The 27,952-nt window shown below is 46.9% G+C and overlaps 1 protein-coding gene across 2 annotated transcripts in view; it reads left to right on the forward strand.

Moving 5' to 3' along the window:
• The window catches only part of ENTHD1 (ENTH domain containing 1), a 150,543-nt gene that overhangs the window by 38,596 nt on the left and 83,995 nt on the right, over positions 1–27,952 (forward strand). For both annotated transcript variants that reach the window (XM_075320848.1, XM_075320847.1), the window contains exon 5: positions 19,992–20,106. In XM_075320848.1, coding sequence (XP_075176963.1) covers positions 19,992–20,106 — 115 coding nt within the window. The remainder of the gene's footprint in view (positions 1–19,991; positions 20,107–27,952) is intronic.

A 27,952-nucleotide genomic window follows, 5' to 3' on the forward strand; every position in this document is an offset into this window, starting at 1 on the left:
TCCAGGGCTGATAGTCATAGCAGCTAATATGTTTCTGCTCCCCACAGGTGGCGTGGGCCCCGGGGAGGATGATGAGGGGAATAGTAATGGCGGGCACCGAAGCGTGGGGCACCGGCAAGGATAGGTGGACACAGTCTCTGCGGCTTCAAGGTTTTCTTTACTCACAGTCCTGGTTTACCCAGGAGATGCCGGTCACCGCCGTTATAGGCCCCAGCTGATCCCGAGCAATTCGAGCTCACCGTTGGTGTTCCCACTATGAGTCTTTTCTGGTCAGAGTCCCTCCAATCCCAGTTTAGGTGGAATGTGGAACGAGCGGCGGGTGTTTCCTGCACTCACCGCAGACCTTGGAATCTCGTGTAGCTGTAGAGAACTCAGGCCGAGCTATCTGCTCCAAGCTGCGGGTCCTACGGCACTCCCAGAAGTGTGAGGTATAAGAAGATTGGACCGAGGTACCAGGTGTGTCTCTCACCCTAAGCTGTGCCCAGGGCTAACTGGCTATGTGTGAAGATGCTCCTTCCCTTATTCCCCAAGTGGTGCCTGCCCCCCAGGTGGCTGTCCTAGTGACCGAAAAAGTGCCATGTCTCATGGTGGCCACCCCCTGTCTAACCCCCCGGTGGGAAAGCACCTAACTGTTTTGTGTGTGAATGTGAGAAACACCAGCAATTAATCTCTCCTTACAAGGAATGACTACTAAATCTTAAGGGAGATGCAGTAAACTGTGGCGCCTGAAGCCTCAGGGGCGCCACATTACCCCACACCAAATGGCAACACTCCCGGGCTACAACCAAACAAAGTTAGTTCACCACAATTTTTTTAGTATGCAATAAACAAGTTAGCGATTTTCCCTTTATGGGAGTCAGCATCAAACATTTCAACCATATACCAGTTAGCAAGATTATCAAGTATAACAAGTAAATCAAGCATCAAGATTTTCATAGAAAAACAGTTATTCTTACTTGGCTTGTGGTGGTGCCGGATGGCTGGTCCCAGCCTCCTGGTCCTGCACACTCAAAGGACATCCTTGAGTTTAGTGTCCAACATTGTCGTAGCGCCAGCAGATCAGCTGCCCATCAGCATCATAATGATCAGGAACCTGAGGCAGTGGGTTCCTCCCGTGTCACCGCCAGGGGAGGTCATCAGCACTGGAAGCCAGTTCAATGGTTGCAGGTTGCCAAGTCCCCTGCTTGGATTGCACAGCTTTGATCAAAGTGGCCATGCCTTGAATCAGTTCCAGGACCTGGAGCCGCAGTCGAAACAAGCTGTACAATCGAAACAAGCTGTATGCAATTCTCCTCAGTGGACATGTCCTTGTAGGCACAGGGTGTCCTGCTGGTTTCCGGTAGCAGAGCTCTCCTTTTGTGCTCTTTTCGGACTCTGCCCATAAAAGCTTGCCCCCTCGTTTCCCGCTCTGCGCCAGTAATGGCGACTGTCCTTTTTCATAGATACAGTTTAACACCGTTTTGTAAGGAGCACAGTACCCGTTTAGCCTGGGCTTGTTATCCTGTTCGTGACGCCAAGTTGTAGCGCCCACAGGGCAAGGGGTTAAATACTCATCACCAGGCCGGTGATGTCGGGTCAGGGGGATGTCACGAGGTGGCCCTTTCGCCCGCTTTCATGGCCCTGAGGTGTACAATAAAGAAGGTGGGGGGAAGATGATGTTTGAGGTTGATTTCATGATGCCACCTGTGGTATGCGGCCAATGAATTAGCCGCCACTGCTGTTGCTGTCCTCTGGGGCTGATGGTCGTAGCAGCTAAGATGTTTCTGCTCCCCACAGGTGGAGTGGGCTCAGGGAGGATGATGAGTGGAGTAGTGGTGGCGGGCGCAGAAACGCAGCGCGCCGGCAAGGACAAGCAGACACATTCTCTGCAGGTTAAGGTTTTCCTAAGAGAGCCCGGGCCGAGCTATCTGCTGCAAGCTGCGGGTCCTATGGCGCTCCCAGAAGTATGAGGTAAAAGAAGATTGGACTGAGGTCCCACGTGTCTCTCACCCCAAGCTGTGCCCGGGGCTAAGTGGCTATGTGTGTAGATGCTTATTTCCTTTTTCCCCAAGAGGTGCCATCCCCCAGGTGGGAATGCACCTAACTGTGTTTAATGTGTGAGTGTGAGAAACACCAGCGATTAACCACTCCTTACCCGGAATGAGTACTACATCTTACCCTGTGGCGACTGAAGCCTCAGGGGCGCCATATTACCATGAAGGTCCATGGGCCCAAAAATATGAAATAACAAAAAGGAAAAACAATCCTTGCACCCTCCTTTTTTATGGGTGTAACTCCTCTACTCTTGCAGCTATGTCCACCATAAGACAGCTGGCATGAGCACCCATTTTTTTTTACGATTGCACCTAACATTTGTAAGTTTCATGCTGGACAATAATGCCAGCAGTAACTTCCTAAAGTCCCAAATGATGACCAAAGTTATTAATGTTAATAACTGTGATGTTATCCTAAGCAGAATGTTAACTGTTTTCGCACAAAGTGCCACCGGTCTGCCAGTGCAAAAGCCAACAAAAAACACCATGGCAAAAGTTGCAGCAAACGGCACTGACTCATGTTGAGATAAACAAAAATCAGTTAGCACATCCAAAAGTCTTTGACTGTCACACTAGGTACGGGTAAGTACCAAGTGAATGGCAAAAGGTAAGGGAGGGGAAACCCTGTGTCTAGGGAAAGGGAAGATTATGACCCCTGACCAAGCCTACTGCTAGTCCCTGGGGTCCCTCACCACCCTAGATAGGTTCTGCATCTATTCACCGAGCCAGATACCTGACCCTAGGTATCCCTAGTGCTGTGCCCTTAATAGGGAACGGATGGGATGAGCTCTTAGTCAACCCCACTAAACACTAAAGGAAGACTCAAGGATGACACACAGGGGACAAGTGCACAAACTACTTATCTACAGATGACATAGGTAGAAGTACAGCAAAGTTTTTAGAAATGATACCACAGAGGAGTACAAGCCACCTACTTGCAGTCAAGGCTTGAAAGAACTGAAAATATCACCAGTACAAGTCCACGGAAGGAGGGGGTATTTAAATACCAAGCGAATACTGATGATCAGCAGCTGGGGGGAAGGCGAGCTCTGCTGTGTCCAAAAGGGAAAGAGATGAATCCAGCAGGAAAGCTACCTATACCAATGAATACTGACAGCAGAAACAATAGAAAGTCAGGGAGCATTCTGCACAGCCAGATGCTGTGATCTTCTATGGCCAGAATCCAATGACTGTCTGTCACCCGAGACACACCCGTGACATTGCCGCAATGCGAATGGCAATCTAAACGAGCCATCCAAGCTTTGTTTCTCCTTTTTTCAACCTCTCCAAATCTGTCTCACCAAAAATTATTTTGTCACATTGCGGCAACCCAAAATTTTAACATGAGAGCATTACCTGCTAAGCTTTTTAGCACCAATGCTGAAACTTCTCTTTAGTGCCAATGAGTCCAAAAATATCTTGTATGAAATTCAAATGGTTATCAGCAGAAGAAAAGTTATGACCGGCTAAACTTAACCACGTTTCCCAGACTCTGTTATTACTGCCAACAACACAAAATGAAGAAGTAAAAAGCTACAACTGGCAGTGAAGTTAAGGAAAAATTATTAATCATCCCACCATCATGTTGTCTATCTAATAACATATCCTTGTCATAATATTCCAAAATCTCAATAGCTGCTGTTATTTCAAATTCCAAAAAAGTCATGTTTTTTATCAACCCTGCATCCAACAAACTAAAGGGCCCGGAAGCCCTGGACCAAAACTGACCAAAAACATCACCAAAAGCCAGTTTTATCTGTAAACAGCTACAAATCAAAACTACATCATATTTCCTCCTCTTGGCACATTGTCCTACCATTGGATGTTTGGATGTTTGAAGGTCAACATCCCACTTTAACAAGTCTTCTCTAAAAGGGCATGTAAAGAATATAAAATGCATTGACCTCCCCACACCAAGTGTCGCCATGGATAGATACCTGGAAAAACCTTACCTTTGGAATGATACGACATGTGAACACCAACTTTTTTACCTTCACAAACGGATTGATCAATGGAACCAACTGAAGTAGTTTGGCATCTTGAAGCCAAAACCTTTTTTTATGCCTAATAATAAAAGGTTGTTCACAGGACCGTCACTTTTCTCCACCACACTGAGGACCTTTATCTTTGTTATTAACAGCTTGAAAATGTAAGAAATGCTTAATCAGAACTCATGATAATCACAAGGCCCAATTAACACTTATTTCAAATTATTGGACAAATTGCAACACAGCCAAAAAAGTAAACCATTCTGTAAACATGGCCAGGGTAGTAGTCAAGTAGCTTCACCTTCCTTGCCCACCATGCTAAAGAAAAAGATGATGGTATCCCACTGATGTCAGTAACTCTAGGTTGGAGACCTCTATCTTCTCCTCTGCTGCACATAGTGCGGTACTGTTGCAACTTGCATTCACATTAAAGAGTCCAAACCAGATTTTAAAAACTTCAAATTCTTTGTTTTCAAGTGAACTCAAGTGGAGGATACAGCAAGCAATACATCATCCGTTAAAATACACTGTCTCTTCTACGAGGGTTACCAACATGATCTAATTCTCTTCTACAGAGGCTGCCAATGAGGTAGGGGGAGGCTGGTTTAGCTACATCCTACTGATATACAGTAAAACCACATGGGCCTAAGTGAATCGCTGTGACTATTATACCCATGGCACTGCTATGCTACTTTCCAAGGACTTATTCTAGAGTTGTTTTCTCCATGCCACTATCCTTCAGCAGGCGTCCTTTCTTCACTAAGGCCTCTTTTTTTTCCTCTAGCCTGACAATGTTTCCATAATCTTTCACGAAGATGGCCTGGTAGGAGTCCCCCTTTGCTCAATCGGCCTTTGGAGAGTTATATCTGCATCCAGAGCCTGGTCTACTTTTCTGTCTTCTTTACATGACTTCTCTTTCTTCTTTTTGACTACACAACTAGTAAACTGGAAACTGCTTCTTCCCATATCCCCTTACTCCACCCACCATGGGCCGACTCTGCAGTTAACCCTGCCAAAATTTTCTGACCCTATTAGACAATACTGCGGCCAAAAGAGATTAAAACACCTTACAATGACTTAGCATATAAACATGTCACCCATTTGCAATAAAACCACTGATGTCTTCAGGGGTACACGACCATAGGTCCACCCACTTACACTTCAATGAGAAGATCTGTTTCCTGCCCACCTTCTATGGTGCCATTTGAGCTATGAGCCCATCACAAGCCCGCTCACTGCTGCAACGTTTTTTTTGGCAGAAGTAGTAAAGTGCTGACTGGGTGCCCCCCAGACAGAGCGCTCATGGCGAAACGTGGAATTTGAAAAGAAGCTGAAATACTCTGGGATCTAATGAGGCCCCAGAGCTTAATAAGGGACGATAAATTTGCAAAGAAAAACATCTCTGCGAATCAAATTTCCTGGTAAAATCTGTGAAAACAGGCAAATTCGAATTTTACCTGATCTGCTCATCTCTAATATTTAGAAATATTTCTGCAGAATCTATTAGAGAAGAATGCATACTTTACATGCTCATAAAGAAAAAAAAATAGATAAATCAATTAGCAAATAAATCTTTTTTTAATGGTAGAATGCCCCTTTTTATATCAGTTTTTAAAGAAAATATATTTTTACAGTTTCTTATGTACAAATGGTTAGCGGCATAGTTTGGAGGTATACCGTAAAATATTTTCTAGGACAAGTGAAATGTGAAGTCAATAAAATAAAAAAGTTAAGCAGTCTCTTCCCTTTTCACTTCCTAAGATAACTAAGTAAAGCAAATTGCATGTTTCTATGGCAACAAGGGTGGCTTATTGTAAAGGGTAGATCAGTCCTTCATCTATGTGCTCTTAACATTTTCTCTGTTCCAAGAATAAATATTCTACTCAATCCGAAAAATATGACTCCTATTCCTTTTATATCACAACGGGCCAGATATACAAAGTGATCGTTGTATGTAGTTATAACCAATAATGTTTTAGCCTGAATGTCAGCTGTACTTTTTAATACAACTTATATACATAAGATTACAATTATTTTTTTTTTATAGATTTTTGCTAAAAGTAATCTGTCAGTAACGTCAACCTTCCAAAGACATCTATATGGGCATGCAGGTCGCAGAAACTTGTATACAGTAACTTTATATCCGTGATCCAATGTCTTATTCCAAAGAAATCCACATATTTGTATTTTTCGTAAATAGCAAACACAGAAACTTTAGCAGCATTGCAGAGAATTGACCAAGACGTGTCTGTCAACTCAAAAGAACTGTATCACACATACCTCAGTCGGAGGCAGGAGCATGGCTTTCATATGTGAAGAAATATTGAAACAATGTTGTGCTTGAAGAGGAGATTTCTAGCTTTATCCTCCTTCATCAGTCTGACAATGCACGCAAACTGATTGCACCCAACTGGAAAACAAATGTCTCTCATTGTGCTCAATAAGGAAGAAATATATTTCTTCACATATGATAGCCTGTGCTTCCAGACGCTGACTGAAATATGTGATACAGCTCTTGGAAGTTAAATGTTTTTAGGCTGCAACTCATTCTGACACAATACTAGGATGGGCTGCAGTTTGAATTTTACAAGGTATAACATTTTATCTCACTAATGCTTGAGTGACAGAGGCTTCAGATCTACCAAAGTCGTTAAGCCTCATTTGCAGATATATGCCAGTGCCAATATTTCAGTAATGGAATTGCAAAGTGTCCATATAAAGTTATTGCTGGACTTGTCTATGAAAGAGCTACATGCGCATATAAATATTTTGGGGTGTGAAATCCTGCTGACAAATTCCCTTTAACATTCTTTTACAGTTGAGAACATAACAATGTGGTTTATGTGGTTGATGGAAATAAATCCTAGAAGTTCTGATGTAATCCAAAAGTGTAATGTCCCATTACAACCATTGATTCCTATGGAGCTTTGTGATGTGAACTGTCTCAGAAAGAGACTCCAGAGATCACTGCTAGTCAAGCACTGGCCCAGAATTTCTCATACTTAGGTCGATTCTAAATAGGAATCAATGGGCACCTTGAGACATTACACTTTGAATTACGGCGGGACTTTCAGGATTTATTTTGAAGTAATAAATTGGTGAACGAGGGATTGTGGGGGAGTCTTTATTAAGTAAACTTATTTCTTGAGTCTGTGTGTTTTTTTTAACTCTCAACTTGTCGGGTTAGTATTGGAGGTGTCTGATAGATGCCTATCCATTACTAACCCAATAGCTTGATGCAAGGTCAAGCACCATAATTGGCACATCTAATGGCTGCCCTACTTGTGGGGTGGCTGTGGGCTGCTATTTTTAAGATGGGAAGGGCCAAATAACCATTGGCCCTCACAGTTTGATAACACCAGCCCCCAGCTATCTGCTTTACCTTGGCTGGTTATAAAAAGTAGAGGTGACCCCACACCATTTTTAAAAATTGTGTAAAAAATAAAACATTTAAAAAAATTGTGTGGGGTTATCTCTATTTTTGATAACCAGCCAAGGTAAAGCAGACAGCTAAGGGTTGCAGCCAATAGCTCTCTGTTTTTCTTGGGCTGGTTAGTTATCAAAAATAGGTTTCAACAAACTTTATTAGCATACAAACAGTACTCAAACTTCAAACTCGACATATACAGACTTTTTTCAAATTCAAGCCCTGTACACCCGGCCTCTGATACAAACATGAAACTTTACCACTCTGGTTCGCTCATCCCTATTTAGGACACAAAAAAGTATTTGTCGAATACAAACTATCAACAAATCAGATAAATGGCAATGCAGTTTTGTCCACAACAGAAGAAATTCACATCAGAGCCCTAATTTGTTGCAATTTGACAGTAAACAAACGCTGACATACAGGAAGCACGATAAAGTGATAGCAAACTGACCTAAATTGGGTTCAATACTGGTTGCTGAAAGAATGAAAATAATATACAGTGACTTGCAAAAGTATTGAATTTTTCAACCTATTCCCACATTTCAAGCTTCAAACAAAGATAAAAATTTTAATGGTGAAGAATCAACAAGTGGGACACAATAGTGAAGTTGAACGAAATTTATTGCTTATTTTAAACTTTTGTAAAAAAGAATAAACTGAAAATTGGGGCGTGCAATATTATTCGGCCCCTTTACTTTCAGTGCAGTAAATTCAGTCCAGAAGTTAATTGAGGATCTCTGAATGATCCAATGTTGTCCTAAATGACTGATGATGATAAATAGATGATGATAAATAGATGATGATAATAAATAAATAAGCCACCTGTGTGTAATCAAGTCTCCGTATAAATGCACCTCCTCTGTGATTGTCTAAGTGTTCTGTTTAAAGTACACAGAGCATCATGAAGACCAAGGAACACATCAGGCAGGTCCGTGATACTGTTGTGGAGAAGTTTAAAGCTGGTTTTGGTTACAAAAAGATTTCCACAACTTTAAACATCCCAAGAAGCACTGTGCAAGCGATCATATTGAAATGGAAGGAGTATCATATTACTGCAAATCTACCAAGACCCGGCCGTCCATTCAAACTCTCATCTCAAACAAGAAGAAGACTGATCAGAGATGCAGCCAAGAGGCCCATGATCACTCTGAATGAACTGCAGAAATCTACAGCTGAGGTGGGAGAGTCTGTCCATAGGACAACAATCAGTTGTACACTGCACAAATCTAATGCGGGCTTTACACGAGACAAGCTATCGTGCGATGCATCATCGGGGTCACGGTTTTCGTGACGCACATCCGGCATCGTTCACAACATCGTCTCGTGTGACACCTCCAAGCGACGCAGTATTGCTCACAAATCGTGAGTCATGTACTCGTCGCTCAGTTTTAAAAAATTGTTTAATTAAAATGGCGCCAGTTGTTCATCGTACCCGAGGTAGCACACATTGCTCTGTGTGACACCCCGGGAACGATGAACACAGCGTCCCGCGGCTCCCGCCAGCTATGCGGAAGGAAGGAGGTAGGTGGGATGTTTACGTCCCGCTCATCTCCACCCCTCCGCTTCTATTGGCTGGCGGCTGTTTGACGACGCTGTGACACCAAACTTCCCTCCCCTTTAGGAAGAGGATGTTCGCCGCCCACAGCGAGGTCGCTCAGCAGGTAAGTACATGTGATGGGGGTTTCACGACTTTGTGCGCCACGGGCAGCAATTTGCCCATGACGCACAAATGACGGGGGCGGGTACGATCGATCATGAAATCGCACAATTGGTCGTCTCGTGTAAAGTAGGCATACCTTTATGGAAGAGTGGCAAGGAGAAAGCCATTTCTCAAAGATATCCATAAAAAGTGTAGTTTAAAGTTAGTGTGACGCCCTGGACCCCAGGGGTCACAGGTTATTATACACACACACACACACACACACCCTTCCCTGGACAGGTTACACCAGTCAAACTTAAAATCCTTGTTGCCACCCTCCAGGGCTGATGTTCACACCAGGTGGGCCGGAGCCAGGTGGTTGTCCCTGCCCATCGAGGAGTCCACAGGCTGGAGGCGGGAAAAACACACAGTTAGTTGGAAGGAGAGTCCCGTTGTGGGCAGTAGCAAAAGAGGAGCGAAAACTGTTGGTGTCCGGGTTAAAACCCGGGCACGTACAGCAAGGTCGGCAGGCGGTGGTGGCCGTCTGCAGGAGTTGGCGAAGGTCAGCGGAGCCGTAGGACCGGGGTCGGGCGGTGGCCCGCCGGTACCGAACCGGGGAGCCGATTGGAGCCAAGCACCAGGCAGGGTACTCAGACCCAGACTAGGCTTAAAGCCAGCCTCTAGTCAAATTCTCTGATTGCGGTCGGGACCTCAGGGGTTCATTCCCAACCAAGTCCCGATTGAAGGCAACAGCCCAACCAGTACGGATAAGCGCCACCGCCAAGGGCCAGAGATCCAAAGGGCCAGCGTCTGCGGGCAAAGGAGCTCCTCCGGCACAAATACGTCCGGGAGCGGACTACCAGTGCCCAGGCATTGGAGTCAACATTCAAACACAGGTGCAGGGAAACGACAGCCACCATCAACCCATCCAGGGAAACACTGCAGCCGGCTGCGGGCCCAGTCCATCCAGCCATTTGGTTTACTAGAGACTTTGTCCATCTGTATCTGAGTGAGTACACCAGTGCCATCCGGCACCACGCTGCGCTGCACCGCGACCCTGCACCCTGCGAGCCTTATCCTACTGGAAGGCAATATCCCCCATCGGGCCCCGGGACATACCGCCCCTACCCACGGAGGGGTCAACACCTAGCTGCTCCCCGCCATCGCTCCCGGGAACCCCGTCACCAGCAGCAGTAGTGCCCAACATCACCACAACCAGTGGGTGGCATCACGAACTCTATCCATCCCAAAACCAATCCAAATCCCCTTTTCACTCGTGGGCGAGGAGCGCTGCTCGAGCCCCGGGTCCGGCCCGCTCGAGTCACCGAGGAGAAGGCACCGGATCCGAGCGCAATCTCCCCGAGCAGCCCCCGCGACGGGGAAGCCGGCCCCCGCCCTCGACATTAGCCACAAGCTACTTGGGAGGCACACCAAACATGTGGAAGAAGGTGTGCTGGTTAGATGAAACCAAAATCGAACTTTTTGGGCACAATGCCAAACAATATGTTTTGCGTAAAAGCAACACAGTTCATCACCCTGAACACACCATCCCCACTGTCAAACATGGTGCTGTCAGTATCATGGTTTTGGCCTGCTTTTCTTCAGCAGGGACAGGGAAGATCTTTAAAATTGATGGGAAGATGGATGGAGTCAAATACAGGACCATTCTTGAAGAAAACCTGTTGGAGTCTGCAAAACACCTGAGACTGGGACGGAGATTTGAGTTTCAACAAGACAATGATCCAAAACATAAAGCAAAAGCTACAATGGAATGGTTCACAAATAAATATATTCAGGTGTTAGAATGGCCAAGTCAAATTCCAGACCTGAATCCAATCGAGAATCTGTGGAAAGAGCTGAAAACTGCTGTTCACAAACGCTCTCCATCCAACCTCTCTCAGCTGCAGCTGTTTGCAAAGAAAGAATGAGCAAGAATTTTAGTTTCTCAATGTGCAAAACTGATAGAGACATACCCCAAGTGACTTGCAGCTGTAATCGCAGCAAAAGGTGGCGCTACAAAGTATTAACTTAAAGGGGCTGAATACTATTGCATGCCCCAATTTTCAGTTTATTATTTTTTATAAAAGTTTAAAATAAGCAATAAATTTCGTTCAACTTCACAATTGTGTCCCACTTGTTGTTGATTCTTCACCGTAAAATTAAATTTTTTTATCTTTATGTTTGAAGCCTGAAATGTGGGAAAAGGTTGAAAAATTCAAAGGGGCCAAATACTTTCGCAAGGCACTGTACTTTGTATTTAATAACAGACTAACTCTTATTACTACCAGAGGATCATGTTATGTGTCTAGTCACAGTAATGAGCATATTGCCATAAAGTGCCAGGGAGGGACAGTCATAGGCGAGACTTGTGGTCCTTAGCCCACACCGGCAAAGTACAGACACGGGGGGCAGAGTGGTGTATGGAGTGGTTGTGGAGGGAGTACCTGCCAGTAGCTGCTCTGCTGGGGCTTCATCTGACTTCTTGGGATACCATTCATTACAATCGGTTTCATACACCGCACTATCAGAAACAAGTCCACCACCGGTTAACAGATCAACAACTTTTCTGAATATCTGGTTAGCACACACCTTCCACTTCTTAAGGGCAGACTTTATATCATTATCTTTTACACGCATCTCTTTCCATACCGTACCCAGCTCTTCGGTTACGGTCACCAAGAAGTAATTTATCCTCTCCTTTCTGGGAAAAAGGATGCTTCCCTCCTTTACTTCCTTCATACTGGAATTATGCCTCGCTGCTGAGGGGCTCACACTCCACTTAAATCTCCTTTACTCCTATTTCCTTCCTTCTTCTCTCTATGCCTGTCTTCTCCACTCCACCCAACTCCATTCTGCTTTATCCGACCCTGCAGGTCTTTTCATTTCTTGATCCTACTCCCAAACTCTCTTGTGCCCAGAAACTTCTCCCTATATCTCCTTCTGTGCTGAGGACCATTCCTCCCCCAATTAATCCATGCCGTCCCGTCACTCCATATGCGTTCCCTCATACTAAGGGACCAGGGACCCAGTGACGCCTAGTGGCAGCCGGCCGACTTGCCAGGGGAGCATATGTAAAAATACAGTACATTAAAACAAATGCACAAAGAGCAACTTTAACCAAAATAAACCGATTTGCCATAACATCTTTGGGGGCGGCAGGGCAAGGCCAAAAGTCAAAAATGGCTACATTGAAAACTGACTTTGGAACTAATTTGTTACTGTTAGGGATTAGTTTACGGTCAGCAGTGGGCATACATCTGTTCTGTAGAAATTGATTCCGTTGCCCAGACACCCTGGTCTAACACTGCATGCATAGCTATGATATAGCCATACCATTTGTAACATCATCGTTAGCGATATAATTCACATTCCAGAAAATAATTTTTAGGTAGAATTTTCATTGCTCTAACTATAATGTCTTATTTTACCTCTTTCGTTATAATGCACATTCATTTTTTCTATTTTGTAAGTTTTTTTTCTTGCAGTTTTTTTTATTTAACACTAATCCAATTATTTAAATTTAGTTTTTTTTCAAAAGGTTAAAAAAAAAATCTCAGGGTCATAACTTCTACCTTTTTGCACTGCAGACACATGATTCCATGTGTGATAATCTATCAGCCACACAATTATTCCAATTATTTTGCGTTGAAGCTATTGCCAGTGTTATGATATACAGTACAAGAAAGCCTGCGGAGGCACCATCACATGTTTCTCAATGCTGGCAGGAAACTAGCCAGGTCTTTCACCGGGAAGGAACAACCACGGGAAGTGCAGTCTCCAGTCAAGGAGACCACATATACCAAACATGGTATCCATCCACAGACAGCTGTTTCGGGTTTTTGCCCCTCATCAGTGTGGAGTAGGAAACTGGCTAGTGGGAGCAATGCCTAGTAAAAGACTACATAAGCAAGGATGGTTGACCTTAGGGAGATCAACATCCAACACCGCGGAGACACCATCACGTGTTTCTCAACGCAGTGACACTAGAACAAGGCCCCCTGGGAAATTTTCAAAACAAGAAAGCCTGCGGAGACACCATCACATGTTTCTCAACGCTGGCAGGAAACTAGCCAGGGTTTCACCGGGAAGGAACAGCCACGGGAAGGGCAGTCTCCAGTCAAGGAGACCACCTATGCCAAACATGGTTTCCATCCACAGACAGCTGTTTCGGGGGGTTTGCCCCTCATCAGTGTGGAGCAGGAAACTGGCTAGTGGGAGCAATGCCTAGTAGAAGACTACATCACTACAACAAGACAGGACGGACTGATAGCAGGTACGGGCAGAACAGGACTGGAACCAGGTGCCAACAGGCAGGAAGGGCTGGTAAACAGGTACGGGTTGAAAAGGACTGGAACAGGTGCCAACAGGCAGGATGGGCTGGTAGCTAGGTAGAGACAGGACAGGACTGGCATCAGGCACCCAACAGGGCAGATCGGGCTGGTAACCAGGTACAGGCAGGACAGGATGGGAAGAACAGGGTGACCTGACAACAGACTAGACAGAACCAACTGACTAAACTGATGGTGTTAAATAGGCAACTCTTCTAGTGGGACCTTGCCCTAAATACCGAGTGCCTGTCAGCGATAGGCTGAGAGGCACTTCCTAGGAGTGAAGCGCTGGCCCTTTAAGAGGAGGGCAGCGGTGCCTGTACGCACTCCCTAAGAGTCCTACTGGAAGTCCTGTGATGCATGCACAGACTTCAGTAAGCGGGTGGAGGAGGAACCACATGGGGGAGCAAGCAGGGACATCGGGCAACGTAGAAGGAGCTGACCGCGGCGGTGCGTCATAGCGCGTAACTGCAGGAGAGGAGAGGCAGGGACGCAGCGTTATACAAGGCCATTGTAGAGTGAAGGTGGAAAACAGTGGAAAATGGAAACAATTAAAAATTAGGGATGAGCGAGCATGCTTGTTACTACTCGGTACTCGCACGAGTATCACTGTACTCGGGCTACTCGGCGGGGACCGAGTAATCTCGCGATACTCGTGCTGTACTCGTGGTCTTCATCCCTGCATGTTGGCGCTCTTTTGAGAGCCAGCCCTCATGCAGGGATTGGCTGGCAGACCACTGCAATGCCACAGCCCTGTTAGTTGTGGAATTGCAGTGATTGGCCGGCCCGCACAGCGTGACCGAGCCTTTATACCGGCGGGCGCGCTGTGCTCTGCTCACAGCCATCCAGACAGTCAGTGCAAGGAGAGTGTTGCTGCTTCAGGGAAAGGTTTGCGGCCCTTTATAGCTATTTCCGTAGCAGGGCTGCAAACAGTGTGACCAAAAGTCCTTCTCAGGACTATTCTAGTTGTATACAGGCAGGCAGGGTATAGCCAGGTCAGAGTACAGTAGCAGAGTCCTTCTCAGGACTATTGTTGCTATATACAGGCAGGGTATAGCCAGGTCGGAATACAGGCTAGTGACCAGAAGAGTCCTTGTCAGGACTATTGTAGCAGTATACAGGCAGGCAGGCAGGCAGGCAGGGTATATAGCCATTCCTAGTGGTGACCGTATACCAGCCTTCATCATATCTGGGGCTGGTGTACACAGTCTAAAACAGTCCAGATAGTGTCAGACTTCTCAGTAATTTTTGCTCCTAAAAACCTGTTAGGTTCTTAGTGCGTCCGTGCTTGCATTTAAAAACCGCACGTGTGTGCCTGTCGGTGGCAGCGTACAGGTGCATTTGTGTGCGTTTTTACCAAACTATTATATAACGCACAAGTGTAGTGTATAATACACGTCAGTCAGCAGTGGCTGATAGTGTCAGACTTCTCAGTAATTTTTGCTCCTAAAAACCTGTTAGGTTCTTAGTGCGTCCGTGCTTGCATTTAAAAACCGCACGTGTGTGCCTGTCGGTGGCAGCGTACAGGTGCACGATTTGCACAAACTTGGATATAACGCACAAGTCTAGTGAATACACGTCAGCACAGCATTGCAAAATGCGCAAGGGCGTTGGCAAGGAACAAGGAAGTGGACGTGATGGTGGTGCAGGCAGAGGCCGAGGTCGTGGGCAAGCTCTAATTTCGCCACAACAAAGGGCCACATCTAGTCGCTCGCACGTCCTGTCCCAAATTCTTGGGGACCGCAGCAGTACACCGCTCTTGAACCAAGACCAGTGTCAACAGGTTGTTAGTTGGATAGCGGATAATGCTTCCAGTCAGATTGGCACCACCACAAACACTCTGTCTTCCACACGGTCAAGTGTCAGTAGCCGTGATACTGCACCGCACATTTCAGAACCTGATCCTCCTTCCTACCACAAGGCTGAGTACACGTCCTCGGACATTAATGATCCCACACTTGGACACTCGGAAGAGCTGTTCACGTTTCAATTCGCACATTCTGGCCTCTCGCCAGCTCATGTTGAAGTGGGTCATGAGGAGATCGTATGTACAGATGCCCAAATATTTGAGCAGCCACGTTCTCACGAAGTTGGCAACGTGTCTCAACAAGGGGTGGACGATGATGAGACACAATTGTCAGGAAGTCAGGAGGAGGAGCAGGGTGCGGAAGAGGAAGACGACGGGGTGGATGATCCAGTAACTGACCCAACCTGGCAGGAGGATATGCAGAGCGAGGACAGCAGTGCACAGGGGGAGGGAGGCGTAGCATCCCAACAGGCAGTAAGAAGCAGGGTGGTGGCTCCAGGCAGAAGTCAGGCAACCGTTCCCCGGAACAACAACACGACACAAGGTGCCTGTACAAATGTTAGGTCTTCCCGAGTCTGGCAGTTTTTTAAGTTGGCTCCAGATGATTCTAAAAAGGCCATTTGCAACACCTGCCGTGCCAGCATCAGCAGGGGTACCAAAACTAGCAGCCTGACCACCACCAGCATGATCAGGCACATGTCAGCCAAGCACCCGACTTTGTGGGAAGTACAACAGAGTCGAGGAGCAGTGCTTTCTGATGTCACTGCTACGTCTTCGCTGGTTGTGCATGCGAGCCAATCCCCTGTCCATGCTGCCTGCGAACAAGCCTCCTCCGGTCCTGCACCTGCAGTTGCCTACGCAGAAATAACACCATCATCAAGCACGTCCTTGTCCCAGCGCAGCGTTCAGTTATCCATTCAGCAAACCTTTGAATGCAGGCGCAAATACACTGCCAACACCCCACATGCCACAGTTCTAAATGCTAACATTTCGCGACTGCTTGCGCTGGAAATGTTGCCTTTTAGGCTGGTGGAGACAGAAGCATTCCGCGACCTGATGGCGGCAGCTGTCCCACGTTACTCGGTCCCCAGCCGCCACTATTTCTCCTGGTGTGCCGTCCCCGCGTTGCATAACCACGTGTCACAAAACATCACACGTGCCCTGAACAACACTGTTTCACCCAAAGTCCACCTAACTACAGACACGTGGACAAGTGCTTGTGGGCAAGGCCGCTACATCTCGTTGACGGCACACTGGGTTAATATTGTGGAAGCTGGGACCAGTCTGAGCGAGGGACGGAACACGTCCTTCCCACACCAAGGTTTGCAGGCCCTACCTCAGTCAGGGTTTCACCCACACTCTACAGCTCCGGAATGTCATGCTCTTCAGCCTCCTCCTCCTCCTGCGCATCCTCATCCACTGTACCCTCCACACCAGTCCCAAGCTGGAAGCACTGCAGCACTGCCTCGGCGAAGCGGCAACAGGCTGTGCTGAAGCTAATCTGCATAGGTGACAAACCCCACAATGCAGAAGAGGTGTGGACAGCTCTGAAACAGCAGGCAGATCACTGGCTCACACCTCTGAACCTAAAGCCAGGAAAGGTCGTGTGTGACAATGGCCGGAACCTGGTGGCGTCTTTGAGGCGAGGCCAGCTGACACATGTTCCATGCGTGGCCCATGTGCTCAACCTCGTGGTTCAGCGGTTTCTAAAGTCATACCCAGAGCTGTCTGATCTGCTGGTAAAAGTTCGCCGCCTGTCTGCACATTTTCGAAAGTCACCTACTGCTTCAGCCGGCCTTGCCGGCTTTCAGCGCCGTTTGCATCTTCCGGCTCACAGACTGGTGTGTGATGTCCCCACGCATTGGAATTCAACTCTGCACATGTTGGTCAGGATATGTGAGCAGAAGAGGGCAGTTGTTGAGTACCTGCATCACCTAAGCCGTCGGGAAATGGGTCAAACTCCACACATAACACCTGAGGAGTGGAGATGGATGTCCGACCTATGTACCATCCTCCAAAACTTTGAGGACTCCACCAAGATGGTGAGTGGTGATGACGCCATTATTAGCGTCACCATACCGCTACTCTGCCTTCTAAAACGGTCTCTGCTCAAAAACAAACATGATGCATTGCAGGCGGAGCGCGATGAGTTGCAGCAAGAAACAGTAGTGGGTGTGGGTGATAACACACAGCCCAGCCTCGTCTCATCACAACGTGCAGTGGAGGACTATGACGAGGAGGAGGATGAAGACATGGAGCAACTCTCCGGCCAAATTGAGGATATGACATGCACACCAGTCATATCCTCGGTTCAGCGTGGCTGGCCAGAGGACAGGGTAGATGAGGAGGAGGAGGAGGAGGAGGAGGAGGACAGCATGTTCAGTCATCGTGTTGGTCAGGCTACTGAAGTCCTGGCTGTTAAGAGTCTGGCGCACATGGCTGACTTTATGGTAAGCTGCCTGTCTCGTGACCCTCGCGTTAAGAACATCTTGGCCGACAATCATTACTGGTTGGTAACACTGTTAGACCCACGCTACAAGGAGAACTTTATGTCTCTTATTCCCGAGGCGGAGAGGTCAACCAAAATGCAGCAGTTCCGGAAGGCCATAGTCACGGAAGTAAGCAAAGCATTCCCCTCACAAAACGCTAGCGGCATAGGTCAGGAATCAGTGGACAACCAAGGCGTACAGCCGAGAGAGGCACAAGTCCAATCCGCCAGAGGTAGGGGAACAGTCTTTAAGATGTGGGACAGTTTTCTCAGCCCCTCACGTACCACAGCCCCTGAGGTGCGGGGTAGTGCCACAAGAAATCCTAAGTTTGCCCAGATGCTCAAGGAGTACCTTCAAGATCGAACAACTGTACTCCGACATTCCTCTGTGCCTTACAATTATTGGGTATCCAAGGTGGACACGTGGCATGAATTGGCTCTCTACGCCTTGGAAGTCCTGGCCTGCCCTGCCGCTAGCGTTTTGTCAGAGCGTGTTTTTAGTGCCGCAGGTGGAATCATTACAGATAAACGCACCCGCCTGTCAACTGAAAATGCTGACAGGCTGACTCTGATCAAGATGAACAAGGGTTGGATTGGGCCAGACTTCACCACACCACCAGCAAATGAGAGCGGAATTTAAAGTTTGTAACGGGAATTTGCCATGTACCTCCACTCACCCATGGGTACACACTTCTGGACTTTGGAAAATCGCTGGACTGCTCCTCCTTCTCCTCATGCGCCACCATGATGACTGTTACAATAGTTAGGCCTTTGTTTCAGGTATACCCCCAGTGGTAAATTTTTTCGCCCATTCTTTGCAGAATGGACATTACAACGACAGGAGACCCGCTCCTTTGCAATGGGAACAATGTTTTGAGGCCCTCATGCACGTCTCTATCCAGGGACAACGTGGAGCCTCCCAATTTTTGGCTGCCCTGCCTAAGGGCTATACTATAATACACCCACTTCCTGACAATGGACACTTAATGTTTTGAGGCCCTCATGCACGTCTCTATCCAGGGACAACGTGGAGCCTCCCAATTTTTGGCTGCCCTGCCTAAGGGCTATACTATAATACACCCACTTCCTGACAATGGACACTTAATGTTTTGAGGCCCTCATGCACGTCTCTATCCAGGGACAACGTTGAGCCTCCCAATTTTTGGCTGCCCTGCCTAAGGGCTATACTATAATACACCCACTTCCTGACAATAGACACTTAATGTTTTGAGGCCCTCATGCACGTCTCTATCCAGGGACAACGTGGAGCCTCCCAATTTTTGGCTGCCCTGCCAAAGGGCTATACTACAATAGACCCACTTCCTTACAATGGGCACTTCAGGTTTACAGGCCATCATGCACGTCTCTATCCAGGGACAACGTGGAGCCTCCCAATTTTTGGCTGCCCTGCCTAAGGGCTATACTATAATACACCCACTTCCTGACAATGGACACTTAATGTTTTGAGGCCCTCATGCACGTCTCTATCCAGGGACAACGTGGAGCCTCCCAATTTTTGGCTGCCCTGCCAAAGGGCTATACTACAATAGACCCACTTCCTTACAATGGGCACTTCAGGTTTACAGGCCCTCATGCACGTCTGTATGCAGGGGCATTGGTGAACCTCACAATTTTGGACTGCCCTGGCAAAGGAAAATACTACAAAGACTCACTTCCTCAAAATGGGCACATTAGACTCAGAGGCCTTTATGTACGTCTCTTCTCAGGGACATCGGAGTGCCACACAATGTTTTACGTAAAATCTTTCATGTATTAATCTCAAAAAGTAACATACATTAGCTCTATCTCACTATTGGGTATGTGCCCTTAACATTTCCGCCATGAAAATTCATTTTGGTGTCATTTTGGAAGGTTTTCTGGTGAGTCCGTAAAAATGGCGTAAAACGCGGACAAAATTGTTCACAGCTGTGACTTTTGAGTGATAAATGCTTCAAGGGGTCTTCCCCATGCTGTTGCCATGTCATTTGAGCACTCTTCTGAGACTTTTGTGCCATTTTTAGGGTTTCTACATGCTGCCGGGGGTCATTTCACAAAAATACTCGGGTCTCCCATAGGATAACATTGGGCTCGGTGCTCGGGCCGAGTACACGAGTATCTTGGGATGCTCGGCCCGAGCCTCGAGCACCCGAGCTTTTTAGTACTCGCTCATCACTATTAAAAATGGATTTAGTGTCTTTTACGATCTGACCAGTTTGTACTTTACATTCCGTGTATAATTGCTTAATTTCTGAATTGTACTTACTTTTACACTTTGTAGGATTTAATGATTTGTGAAGATAAGTCTCAATTATTACATTTAAGCTCTGAAGATCAACAGGCAGCACCCATTCCTCTAGAGTTAGTAGAGTCGCCTCCTGATCCTCTGAAGGAAGGTATGATAATGTGCAATAGCAGTTCGATTTTTTTAAATATTCAGAAATTGTATCACAGTATTAATTATTTATTGTTAAAAAAAAATCTGCTAATTATTAGATAGGGGATAATTTTCGGATCACTGAGACTTTCAGGAATCTCAAGATCAGGGCACAGGAAACCCGAGAATGGGACACTGTAGCCCTATCTTGAATGGAGCAAAGGTGATCTTTCTCAACCTTGGCTCCATCCAGTGTAAATGTAATTGTGAGAAATAGCCAAGTTTTGTAATAGGCTAGTCCCATTGACTAAAGGGTGCTTTACACACTGCGACATCGCTAGCGATTGCTAGCAATGTCGAGTGCGATAGCACTCACCCCCGTCGCTTGTGCGACATTTGGTGATCACTGCCGTAGCGAACATTATCGCTATGGCAGAGTCACATGCACATATCTTGTCAGCGACGTTGCTGTGACCGCCGAACAATCCCTCCTTCAAGGGGGAGGTGCGTTCGGCGTCATAGCGACGTCACTAAGCTGCCGGCCAATAGAAGTGGAGGGCGGAGATGAGCGGGACGTAACATCCCACCCACCTCCTTCCTTCCGCATTGTCGGTGGACGCAGGTAAGGAGATGTTCGTCGTTCCTGCAGCGTCACACATAGCCATGTCTGCTGCCGCAGGAACGATGAACAACATCGTACCTGTGGCAGCAGCGATATTAAAGAAAGGAGCGACGTGTCCACGAGCAACGTTTTTGAACGATTTTGCGATCGTTGATCGTCGCTCCTTGGTGTCACACGCTGCGATATCGCTACCGGCGCCATCACTAAGTAACGACGTGACCCCTGACGATATATCGGTAGCGATGTTGCAGCGTGTAAAGCACCTTTAAGAGTGGAGCTGAGGTATATGAATACCTCACTCCAATCACGATAGGGCTCCAGAGCTCCATTTTTAGGGTTCCAAAGCTTCGATTTTGTGATTCGTAGGGGTCCCAACTGTCTGACCAGGACCTATCAGCAAGTTATCCCCTAACATTTTGGAAATAAGTTAATAACCCTTTAATTCAATAACATATTGTTATGTAATGTTACGTATTCATATTTTTCACAACAACCCTGAGTATATCACTTGAAATTGCTATGAGAAAAATAACATTTCTCTTGCAGAAGGTTTTGCTCTATTTGATTAAGATATTTGGCTCCATTTTATTTACTTAACGCAAACTAGTCAACACATCTCAGCCAGAATATAGCACTAGACAAGATATTATAGATGCTTTAATTTACCCTATACCAAGCATCTTTAGCATAGGCAACAAAGATTCCACAGAAGTATAAAAAAAATACCCCATGATATTAGATTATGGAATACTTGATTTTTTAAATTGTCTAAATCATTTTCCAATTCAATTCCACTGTTATTGGTAAGTTCAAAATGTTCAAACCTGATAACTGCTTATCCACATGTAGTGCTAAAAAGAAGGTGCAGCAATAGCAGTTGCACCTGAAATTTAGTTCCTGAAGGGTAAAGGAGTACAAAAGCTCCTGTATCCATTCAGAAGAAACCAGTATTATAAAGGACACATGGTAACAGGGGAGTCCTGGGAAAGATGTTTCACTTTATGTTTTTGTACCTAAGGGCCGAAAATAAATAAATTAAATTACTTTAATTTTAGAATCTTAATTTCTCATGTACGAGATTAATTGTTTAATTAAATGTGAACATCAATATATTTTTTTATTTTTATACTACAAATAAGCTGTCATGCCTCTGGATTCAATTTAGCAATCCTGTGCTTTGTGATCACCTTCCTTCAGCAGCAGGTTCAGTCTCTGCCCAAGTGCTGATTATCTTTTACCTTTATTTCATTCTTTTTGGTTATCAGGTGTTTTCAATTTTCATTTAGTCTACCATATCACATTGCGCGTGCGGCTATTTATGCCTTCCCCTTAATGGTCTTTTCTGCTGGCTGTATTCCAATGTGGATCTTGCTTGGAGTTCCTGCCATACTGTCAAAAATTCATGCCAGTCAGTAGAGACCAGCTGGTTTATATTCTCTGCTGTCTCATCTATCAATCCTACTCCTTTCTCCTGCGAATAGTTAGGTAATAGGAAGCTATTTTTCTTGCAGCAAATACTTTACTTTTTCTTTTTGTATTTCTGCTTTCTCACTTTGGGATTTCTTCTATTTCTGCATGCTTTTCTTATTCAGGGTTAAAGTGTGCTTTGCATCTCTCACTGGTTCCTAAGGATGCACGAGGAACACTCGACGGCCTTTTAGGTAACCAGGTCCAAGTTGTCATGATCTTGTATTGTGGATAGGGTTATTTCAGCCTGTGCAGGTGCCACCGGGGAATGTGCAGCTATGTACTTTAGTCTGTACAGTAACCGATTGGGTCAGATACAGTAGTTTACAGATAGGCCCTATTTTCCCATGTGAGTTACCATGTATTCATAACATAAGCGCTGCCTATATTATATAAATAAAATAGTTTGTTATGCCCTATAAGAAAGACAAAGTTTCTCTGAAGTATGCTATTACAAAAACCCTCAGCTGTCTGCTTTATCTTGACTGGTTATCAAAAATAGAGGGGATACAACAATGTTTTTTAAATTAATTATTTATTTAACTTATTTTTTAAAAAGGCGTGAGGTCCCCTCTATTTTTCATAACCAGCCAAGATAAAGCAGACAGCTGGGGGTTGGAATTATCAGGCTGGGAAAGCCCATGGTTATTTGACCCTTCCCAGACTAAAAATAGCAGCCTACAGGCATCACAGAAATGGTACAACCATTAGATGCGCCAATTCTGGCACTTTACCTATCTCTTCCTAATTACCCTGGTGCATTGGCAATCGGGGAAATACTTTTCGGGTTGATGTCAGCTGTGAATTAACAGCTGACAGCAAGCCCAGGGTTAGTAATAGATAGGCACCTATCATTCACCCTAATTTATAGCCCGGCAAGTATAGAGGTAAAAAACACACAGACACTAGAAAAAAAAAGTTTATTTGTCTAAAGACTCGTCACACGCCCTCGTTCACCAATTTATTAATTCAAAATAAATTTTGGACGTTCTGACAAAATCCAAAGTGCAATGTCCTGCTACGGCCGTCAATTCCTATGCAGCTTTGTTCTGTGAACTTTGTCAGAACAAGCCTCCATAGGTTAATGCCGTTCAGAAGTAGGTCCGGAATTTCTCACAAGTGTGAGAAAGTCCAGGCCTGCCGCTGACCGGCTTTGATCTCTAGAGCCTTGTTCACAGCAGAGTACAGTCTTCTTATACATGCAATTAAGCTTGTTGATTGGCTGTGCTGTAGCTTTCCAACAAACTTTGCTAGCATACAAACAGTACACGAACTTCAAACTCGGTCAGAGACTTTTTTAATAGTCCGTGTTCAGGTTCGAGCCCCAGACACCTGATGTCCTGTATGAACCTCGAACTTTACAGTTGGGGTTTGCTCATCCCTATGTATAACTTATTATTTGGCTGTTCCTAATAGACCTATATTGAAAAGAACTATACTGTAATTGAAGCCATAGGAGGGAAAACCTTCTTAATTTCTTGTATTTCCTGCATGTTCCATCCTGTAACCTGTGGTTACACCACAAACTGAAGAAAATGTGATGCTGATCCAGATGTAGCTTCACTCTGTATTGTATTGTGAATTAAAGCTTACCAAATAAATAATCCAGATTGTTTTCTCAGAAATACAGTATGTAGTATATTTAAATATATAAAATTGTATGTTAGGTAAAAATGGCATGAATCTCACCTTCTAGTATTCCCTTTTGCTTCCCCGCCATATTTTCTGGATATGTTAAGAAACTGTATTTGCCCTTTAATCCAGGGCAGAAATACAAACTAAAATTTTGAGATTCTACTTTAGATTTTTAGTTGGAACTGTTGCAGGTCCAAAGGTGTGGATAGGAGCTCAACACATCTAAGTCTGCTCCCAATCTAGGTGACTTATAATACTAGCAAGAATAGTGGGAGTTTCTGCAGACAACAGTGGTGTTACTGAACAAAAATAACCAAAAAATTACCAAGACCAATATTGCCACTATACTTGTACAGTTGTAACGTAGCTCAAGGTAGTAGCCACGGGCAAGGTACTCACATTCCACTTTCCAGCATGCTACAGAAAGATAGGAAGTCTTTGGGCCCTGGGTGTGTGTGCTGTGTAGATTTAGTTGAGGAGACCTCAATGTTCACATCTGCCACTCCTTGCAATGCCATGATGAGGAAACCACTCCACCTCATGAAAACAAAGGTTCATTTTACTAACAACTATGCTGATGTACAGGAAATAACACAAAATAAACTTTCCATATTCTGGAACATTCCCAGTGGTAATGCAAAATAACTTTTGTAATACTAATTATAGAAGAACAGGGGTGACTCCATATCCTAAGAATTAATGGAAGGGAGCTCTTGATAGCTACCACCTTACTGGTCTTGCTACTGTAGCGCCCTGTAAAATCAGGTAGTTGTACATGTGGGCCCCTGCACAACACCTATCCCACGAAGGGTTAAATCAGCTGACCTGAAACCCTAGTTACCCCCCTCAGGGAAGGACAGACACACCAGTGCGCGGGACCAGGCGGATAGGGAACGCCCACCCAGGGGTCTGGAGAGCTCGGGGCGGGAAAACAGTCAGATGAAGTTGAAGGTTAAGTTTGGAGTGGAGGTGGACCGGGACAGGGTTGGAGCCCACCGGTACCAACACCGGAGAACCGACGCGGAAACCGTGTGCACAGAGGGGGTACTTGGACCCTGAAGCCAGGACCGGCACCGACGGCTTAGCTAATTAACCAATTAAGGGCAGGATTTTAGGTCCTGTCCCAACCTAAGTCCCGAATAGTAGACAACCACCCACCGAGAGGAATAGGGCAACCGCCAGGGCCCGCAGATCCCAAGAGTCAGCGTCAGATGGGCACAGCTCCCAACTAAAGGATCGGGAGCGGACTCCCGTGTTTCACACCGGGAAGTCCTAACTACAACACACTGAGTGCAGAGGAGAGAGACTTTGACTACCAACCCGGGTGTGGGATCAGATACACCCGTCTGCGGCAGCTGGCCACCATCACCTTGGTTTACCTCAGGAATTGTGTGCTTTATTCGACCGTGAGTAACATCCCCTGCCTGGCCGGGTGCGCTGGCCCCTGCACTCACTATCCTCAGCATAGAGACACTGGGCCCCGGGACATCCATCCCTACCCACGGAGGGGTTAACATCCAGCTACCAAAACCAGCCCAAAGTCCTCGGGAGCCCCGCAACGGCAGCGGTGGTGCTACATTTCACCACACACCGTGGGTGGCGTCAAAGACATTTTACAACCAATCCTATAAAAAAAAGTCCCCTTTTATTCGGAGTGTCCGCGCGACCCCGGGTCCAGAGAACCCCTCGAGCCGCACCGTAGATCTGGATCCGAGCAGCACCGGCTGCTGGCACGGGGGCGGCACACCCCGAAACTTGGCATCACGAACATGATTCTTACACATTCACTTACCCGGTGAACGTGCGCCTTGTTCTGGACTGTCAGCGGTGCTCCGCTGCAAAATTTTTGAAAACCGCCATCTTTGCTGCCATTTTTGGGCGCGAAAACAACACAACCCAGCGTCTTCATCCCCGAGAAAGGGCGCGAAGCTGAAGCCCCGCCCTTTGGGAACAAGTCCGGAAGGAAAACCCTGAGGCCGAAATCGAAACTAGCAAGCCGCATCCAGGCCCAGGCCAACTTTCTGCTAAAAAGATGGACGGCTGAGATGCAGGAACTGGCTGCAGCTGTCCGGGCCTGTGAAGTGGAGATGACCTTGGAGGAGCGGGTAAACGACCCACGCCCCTATGTCCCACCGGGACAGGCCCAACAGGATGAGGAGCTCGGTCTGCCCCTGTCCGCCACGCCGCCTCCCTCGCTGCCCGTACCTGTAGCTGGTGCCCCGCTCGGTCTGCTGCCACAAGCCACGGCAACGGTACCTGTTCCATCTGCCTGCGAGGGCCCGGCAATGGCACCCTCGGGCCATGAGCACATCACCGCTCCAGCATCCGTAGCAGCCCCGCGAAAGACCAAAGCCCGTAAGACATCCCCTCCGGCCCCGAGCCCAGCCGCATCAGAGATGACATCATCCCCGATCCTGGAGAAGGCAGCGCACTCAATGACGTCGGCCCCGTCAATCCGCCCGTCCACAGCAGAGGCGACGCCCGAGCGGATGTCAGCAAAGACGCCGGCCGCTCCCCAGTACCCAGTCCCGGCTGAGGCGCAGCCGGGATACACTTGCAGGGCAGCAGAACAGGCCTTGGATCAATGGAGCCCTCTTCCACTTCACGTGAGCTCGGTTGTAGCCGGCAGTGAGGGCGTCCAGATGGTCCAAGACCCTGAGCAGGGGGAGACGGAGTGCAGAACCCGTACTCTGTATTGGGAGCGGGAGCGGCAGCGGCAGCAGCTAAAGACGGAGATCGTGGCCAGAGAGAAGCGGAAGGCCGAAGTACTCAACAGGACAATCCGAGAAAAGGATATCCTCCGGCAGGCAACTTTCCGGGTGTGGGGCCCGACGTTCCAAGGACAGGTCCTGCACTTTAACTCCCAGAACGGATGGGGCTTTATTTATGAACCGGGCCTGGAGGCCAAGATTTTTTTATCCTGAAGGGATGTGGCCCCTCATTTGCCCACGGGTCACTCGGATCGTGACCTGGAGCCAGGAGATCTGGTCTCCTATACCTGGCACTGTGGAGAGAGGGGGTGGTTTGCTCTCGACGTGAAAAAATGGGGAAAAATGGATTGTGGAGTGTGCCTCCACCCCCCTCCGCCATCTTCAAGCCAAGAAAGTTGTTAAGGTAGCGGTTCCCGGCTACTCCAGTTACAGTTAACCCCGTTAAAAGTTCTTACAGTTCATGGACCATGGCTTTGGACTGGAAAGCCAACCCAAAAACTATTGGGCCTTGTAAATAATTCTTGGCTACCTTTCTTGCTCATGGCAGCCACTGGAGAGGCAGATTGGAGGAAGGGCCTGTGGTTGAGTCGACCGAGGCCCAGTCACTACCAAAACCGGTGACTAACCTCCAGACCAGTGGTCCCCGGACTTGGGAACCCGTGACAAGGACTGCCGGGTAAGGAACTTTTTACCCGGCCCATGAGGGTGTCACCCAGACCCGTTCCTGGACTTGGGAAAAGGGGTGCCAACCAGTTCTTAGAGGTGGCACCAGGGTCAGGTTTGTTTGTGTGGGAGCAACAAGAAGGTGGCCCGGTCCGTCCCGTTCCGTTTAAATGTGCAACGTTTAAGATTTGTACCTCCCGTAAGGGAAGAAATTGTAAATATGTTATTATACTTTGTATAATATTATTATTATTTGTGTTTTTCTACTTTTACAGTTCCCGTTAAAAATAAATGGTGGTGGTCGGACAGTCAGCGGACGGCCTGCATTCAACCAAGGGGGAATGTAGCGCCCTGGAAAACCAGGTAGTTGTACATGTAGGCCCCCGCACAACACCTATTCCATGAAGGGTTTAATCAGCCGACCTGAAACCCTAGTCACCCCCTCAGGGAAGGATGGACACACCAGTGGGCGGGACCAGGCGGATAGGGAATGCCCACTCAGGGATCTGGAGAGCCCGGGGCTGGAAAACAGTCAGATGAAGTTGAAGGTTAAGTTTGGAGTGGAGGTGCCAAGCTGACAGGTGCCAGGGTCGGAGCCCTGACACCTTGGCTAGATGGCTAAATGGCAGACGGTAGCCAGAGTCTGCAGGAGATGGGAAGACGGCTGCCGGGAATCCGAGGTGGACCAGGACAGGGTTGGAGCCCGCCGGTACCGACACCGGAGAGCCGACGCGGAAACCGAACCGTGTGCACAGAGGGGGTACTTG

This window comes from Anomaloglossus baeobatrachus, chromosome 8, assembly GCF_048569485.1.
Source record: "Anomaloglossus baeobatrachus isolate aAnoBae1 chromosome 8, aAnoBae1.hap1, whole genome shotgun sequence".
In the NCBI taxonomy this organism is placed as follows: domain Eukaryota; kingdom Metazoa; phylum Chordata; class Amphibia; order Anura; family Aromobatidae; genus Anomaloglossus; species Anomaloglossus baeobatrachus.